The sequence below is a fragment of the Chrysemys picta genome, chromosome 9 (assembly GCF_011386835.1).
Source record: "Chrysemys picta bellii isolate R12L10 chromosome 9, ASM1138683v2, whole genome shotgun sequence".
Classification (NCBI taxonomy): Eukaryota; Metazoa; Chordata; order Testudines; family Emydidae; genus Chrysemys; species Chrysemys picta.
The window spans coordinates 63,054,452-63,060,451 of NC_088799.1; the positions used below are offsets into that span (position 1 = coordinate 63,054,452).

The window sequence follows — 6,000 nt, forward strand, 5'->3', positions numbered from 1 at the left end:
AGAGAGCCCATATCAAAAGAAGAAGTGGCACTTACGCTGGTGCAGATCTGGAGCAGCTCCTGAAACCAAGGGTATGTCTACACTTGGAGCTGGGGTGTGATACCTGGCTCGCGGAGACATACCCGCGCTAGCTCTGATTGAGTGCAGCTGTGGTGGTGCAAGCAGCATGAGGAGCTGACCGCCCAGAGTATGTGCCTTGTCTTTTGGACAGGACAGTACTCTGGGCAGCTAGCCCTTGATGCTGTTTGTACCACTGCAGCTATGTTGCTATTTTTAGAATGGTAGATCGATATGAGCTGGCGTAGGTATGTCTCCTCGAGCTGGAATCGCCCCCTAGCTCGCAGTGTCAGCAAACCCTAAGAGACGTCAGTGGGAGAAGTGAAACTGAAAATCAGAGCACTAATTTGGGTGCCCAACTATGGATCAAGGAGCCTAAAGTAGGACCTCATTTTGTAAAGTCTTAGTCTCTGGCCTCACATTGACTGAGATGAGAACCTGCCCCAGAACCATGATGGGCCTTGTGCTTCACATCCTTGTTCGGTTCTTGAACACAAGAGCTTGCCCCAGGAGCCCCACAAACCTGGCCTTTTCTTTTCTCAATTCATGAAACCCTTCAGAATGAGCACTGCTATATGCACACGTCCCTGCTGACATCCCCTAGCCGTGAGGGGAGAAGGCTAACCCCCGCCTGCACATCCCCGAGCCTGGATTTCCTGAGCTTACACCTAGGGTGGGGCTTCCTTCTCCTGAACTTGGAGCTGGCGAAACTGACCAGAGGCAGCACAGTCACAGCCCTGCTTCGTCTCAATATGCCTCAGGTTTAATCCAAGGGGCTTCCCCACGCTACACCCACCTGTCTCTCCCGTTAGAGGTCCTCTAGTTCACCGGAAGCTATTGGAATCATTGGGTAAAGTGCGATGTCTGGTACTATGCAGGATCAGAGATGGAGCTAACCCAGAATGAAGCCTAAACCAACCCCCCCTCCACGGACTGAAGGGGACATGCACAAAACCAAGATCCAAACTTCTTAGCCCATTGCTATCAAGACCCCCAAACTGGAACCCTGAATCATGAACCCATCTCCCCACCAGATCCATTTACCGTGGGATCTAAACTGCATGGCCCAAGCCCATCCGTGTAAAAGTCAAAAAAGTTCTTCAAGGAAGGGAAAGGCAGAAATCGCCGTGTGAGTAGCAGTGCAAAGCTATGATTTCATGGGTGAAATTCTGTTCTCATTGCAGACAATGCCAAAACTCCCATTGGATGGCAGTGGGGCCAGGAGTCCCAACAAGCAACCAAACAACTTTCCCTAGAACTCTGCGGGGAGATAAAGGGCAGTTCACTCATTCTCCCCAGCACAGCAATCCCGTCTGCTTTGACCGGAGGGTAGGGGGCAACAAAACAAGTGGGGGAGTGGGGAGAATGACTAGAATGTGACCACCCCCCCATATTCGAAGTGTGTGCACGCATGTGCATGCGCATTGTGTGGGAGAGGAGTGGGTAGAGTGGCGGGGTGTGTGATGCATACGCTGTGTCTGGGAGAGGTGTGTATATGCATGTGCATTGTGGGTGGGAGGTGAGGGTGGGAGTGTGTGCGCACGCATGCATGTGTGTTGTGGGGGGGGGGGATGCATGTGCAAATCCTCAGCAGGCAGAGCACTAAGGAAAGCGTGTGTCGTAGCTAACAACCAGCCAGGGCGTTGGCTCTGAAGTACTCTCCAGCTGTCTGTGGGAGTCTCGGGGTCACCAGGGGAGCCCCTTGCCTCAGATTAACTCCCCGGGAGTTTGCTGAGGGATATCACAGAGTCTGGGCTGACTCAGCACTCGGAGCAGCCAGTGGTTCTGTTTGCAGTTGGGAGAGCAGGGGCAGCCTAGGATCTAGCAGGACCCAGCCTGCTGCAGAGGTGTGGCGGAGGGATGGGGATAGCACCTCCCTGTGGTTCTGCTCCTGGAGCGGGAGACGGGGCCAGCCTTGCATCCCCCTGCCGTCTCAGTGCTAGACCATGTCTTCCTGCCCATTGGTGCAGTGTCCTGATGCCTGCCCAGGGCATCCCCAGGCCAAAGAAGGATACAGGGCCACCCCACGACAACCCCTCTTGTCCTATTGCTGAGGGATGATGTTGCTTCCCCACCCATCCCGTTGCCAGAGTGGGAGATCAGACCAACTTGCTGTGTCTCCCTCTGGTCCCACTGCTGGAGGGGGACACGGAGCAGCACCCTCACCCCGATCCTGCTGCTGGAGGGTGAGTCCATTTGTAACCTAACCCAACCGTTTGAGGGAATTACATCAGTAACCCTCGGGGGCGGGGGGGAAATCAACCCCATGGCTGGCACCCCTGGCCTCTGCCCTCTGTGCTCCCAGCTATGCTGGGGTCTAAACGGCTCCATAAATGCACCCTTTGCTTTCTGGCCTCTAGCCCATTGCTATGGCACACGTTCTACTGCTGGTGGCAGTAGTGGTGGTATGGAAAGCTGGAGCCTCCACCACCAACCTTCCCTCCTGTGCCCACTGAATTGTCTCACACTTCCCCAGCCCCACCCTCACCAGGGGCTCTAAAAAAAGAGGGAGGAGGGGCTGGATTGCTGGCTGGTTGGCAGAGTAGAGACCCAATGGATGGGCTGCCTGCCACTCCCACCTGGACAGCAGAAGAATCACTGGCACAGTTCAAGAGCCGGCAGCAGAACACGCAAAGCCACCCAGGGAAAAGGCTGCAGGGAAGGGTCCCTCTCACTAGACTTTAAAAACAGAGTTCCCAGAGCACCAGGTCACAGCAAAGAGGCCATGAGTGGTGTCCACTCCTCCTAGCAACTTCCTGTCATACTCTTTTCTAATGCCAGCAGCCCTGAGCTAGCAGATCCCCAGACAGAATTCTGGCATGACCCGGAGGTGAGAATCAGAACTTCTCAGGGGATCTCTTGACCCAGAATTATTTTATTTAGTGGTTCTCCCTTCTCTGCCCACACAAAGTCAGGTCCAGGGCAATGGCGCACCACGCCCTGTCCTACAAGAACCACGATCGCCCTCCAAATCCAGGAAGAGCTTTCCTGCTCCCCTCCCGCCACCCCCTTTCCAGGGCCCAGCACACAGACCCATTCTAGTTCCCAGCGGCTGCAACAAGATGGCGCTGGGTAGGCGCGCACCCAGGGTTAATCATTAGCCAGCTTAGCACTCTGACTTAGCAAGACACCACAGAGCAACGCCAACCTCCTCGCTTTCTGCACCACTTCTGGGAGCAACCAGGAAGGCTGCTCTAAGGAACGGCGGCAAATCACTAACAGGAAACATGGCTCCAAGAAGTGACCCATCCAAGCCTCAAAACCATGAGCCAAAGTCATTCAAATCCCAGAGTTCCTTTCACCTTCCCATGAAGACTCATTCTTTAGGGACAACTTGACCCTTGGTAGAACCCCACCAACATCAGGGAAGTTACATCAGGGGAGATTTGCTCCACTGGGTTTCACTTCTTTTCAAGAACTCCTTGAAGGAGCATTTCCAAAACTCTCACTCATTTCCACTTGGATTGGACAGGGGGAAGAAAGGGTGATGCTAACCTGCCTTAAAGGCAGGTGAAGGAACTGCTGGCCGCTGGGAATCCTGCATTTCATCTCAAAAAAGCAAGGCGGCAATACAACGACCGTTGTAAAATGGTTCCCTAGCTTGCGGCAGGACACTGCCCGTGTTTCACAACTGGCCCCGCAATTAGAGCGAGAGGGGTTGCTGCTCCCAGAGCTTTTCAGCAATCTTCTCTGTCTGGGATCTTTGCTTGTGACTCTGGGGAGGGGGGCTGGAGGCTGATTTCCAGGCAGCTTATCCACTGCTTTATCTCTGGCCTTGCTGTTCACAGAAGCAGCAGCACTGGGGAATTTCAAGGAGAATTCCATTCTTGTCTCCACTAGTGTGATTTGAAAAATAGGAGCCTGAACTACAGGAAAGTATCCATTCCTGGAGCCTTTCCTTAGTGATCGTCTCTGTTTTACAAAAGGGACTCTCCTACTGCTCCTCCAAGATGAAAATCAAACTTCAACAAACTCCTATAGAACGTAAATGTTTCCACACTGGCTTCTTCCTAGCACGGAACAAATGACTGGAACTATTGTTCACAACACATTTGTTTCACACCTGGCAGAAAACACTTTCTAAAATTCCTCCAAACAAAACAAAATCCCACTGCAATTTTTTTCCCTTTAAAAATCAGATCCACACCTTTATCATCTAGTGACCAATGGATTCTTTCTGTCGAAAGTACATGCTTTGAAATCTTTCCAGTCTAGCACCCACAGAAGGGGAATTTTCATAACTATACCCTGATGGGCCAGATCCTCATCTGGTGTATATCAGGGCAGTTCCGTGGACTTCAATGGAGCTACACCAATTTGCACCAGCTGAGGATTCGGCCTTTTGTTTCCCCATGCTAGGCTTGTTTTGCAAGCTGCAATTTCTGGGGAAGGGCTGTGTTCATTGGCAGTATTCTGATCTGGCTTTTCTCTTAACATTTATAGCACCAATTTTAAAAAAACAACACACAAAAATGTCAAATAATGAAAACCAACCTCTGAAAATCAACAGCCAATACCTCATTATTCCACATCAATAAGGATACTGAGGTGTGAGGAGAGCTGTTAAGGCTTTCGCTTACCTGCGCCAGCTCATGTTGGTTTTCCAAGATCCTTATAGCAGGTTTGATGTCTTCAAAGACCGAGGTGTCTTCAGCAGACTCCCCGGACATTGTGACTGGTTTTAATTGCGTAAACACCGTACTTTCTTCAAGATTTGGGGTGCTCAGAACCAGCCCACTGCTGCTCATCCCTCCTGCAGTCCCCTTTCCCCCCCTTCTTAGCGTGTTACAAACCAAAAACTAAAAAGAAAAAAAATGGTTTTGGACAAAGCTGGAAGGGATTCAAGAACTCGGAAGCAAGCCCGTTGCTAATCCTTAGGAATCCAGGTGCACTGTAGCCTTAAGAAGTCTGATCTGTTACAGAAAAGTCTTACCTGTCCTGAAGTAGGAGGCACACTAACCTGGCAAACTTCAGTGACAGGCCGGCTGAGCCAATCAGGACCGGAGCTAACGCTGCTCTGGCCAATAAGACAGCTGACATCTCTTTAAGGCAACACAAGATACAATGAGTAAAGAGCCCTGCTTTCTGTGACTCTTTCTACCAGCCATGTTACCTGCAGCAGGTCTACCTAGTAAGAGAGAGAGAGAGAGAGAGAGAGAAAAGGGGAGAGAAAATTACAGACAGACTTGCATGAGAATCTAAGTCCAGGGCTAGGCGAGAAACTTTTGCCAGTATAATCATGTTGGTTGGGCTGTGATTCATCACAACATTTTTATATCAGCAAAAACCCCTAGCATACATGCAGCTATACCAGCAAAAAACTCTTTTTACTGGTACGGCTTATTTCACAGAATTGCTATAAGCTATACCAGCAAAAAAACCTCTTTTGCCAGTATAAGCTGCTTCTCCACCAGGGGATTTGCCAGTATAGCTATAGCAGTACAGCAAACCCTTTCTAGTGCAGACAAACCCTAGCTGTGTTCTGTTGTCCCCTGTCAGGGCCTGGATGCTCACACTGGTTTGACACCCCTCACATACACACTGCTGGGTCCAGCATCACAGCTCTGCTCTTTTGGCCAAGATAGGACTCATTTTGGAGCCTATAAGTGCTACTCCTTGAGCAACCAGAGGTAGAGGAGCCATGTACGGTGCTCCCTTCTTGGGCACTGAATGCTCCACCAGGTTGGCGATCTTGAGACCGTAGCCCAGGGACTTTCACTTGGCTTCCTGCAGAGCAACGCTCTAGAGCAGTGGTTCCCAAACTTTAACAGCCTGTGAACCCCTTTCACTAGCAGGTCAAGTCTCGTGAACCCCCTCTTAAAAATGAATATTTCCAGGGATTTTCTCCTTTACCTGAGTATAAATTATAAAAGCAGTGATCTTGGAAATATAAAATTTGTTTTTATGACATGCTTATTACACACTATTTATTATTAATTATTA

The 6,000-nt window shown here is 50.5% G+C and overlaps 1 protein-coding gene across 2 annotated transcripts in view; it reads right to left on the reverse strand.

The window, feature by feature from the left end:
• Positions 1-5,019, reverse strand: part of LOC101934576 (Krueppel-like factor 5) — a 45,997-nt gene extending 40,978 nt beyond the window's left edge. The window contains exon 1 of one of the 2 annotated variants that reach the window (XM_024111705.3): positions 4,638-5,019. In XM_024111705.3, the coding sequence (XP_023967473.1) occupies positions 4,638-4,805 (168 nt within the window). In that variant the 5' untranslated portion in view covers positions 4,806-5,019. The remainder of the gene's footprint in view (positions 1-4,637) is intronic. The other variant, XM_005310981.4, reaches the window with a different exon arrangement.
• Positions 5,020-6,000: the final 981 nt, after the last annotated feature.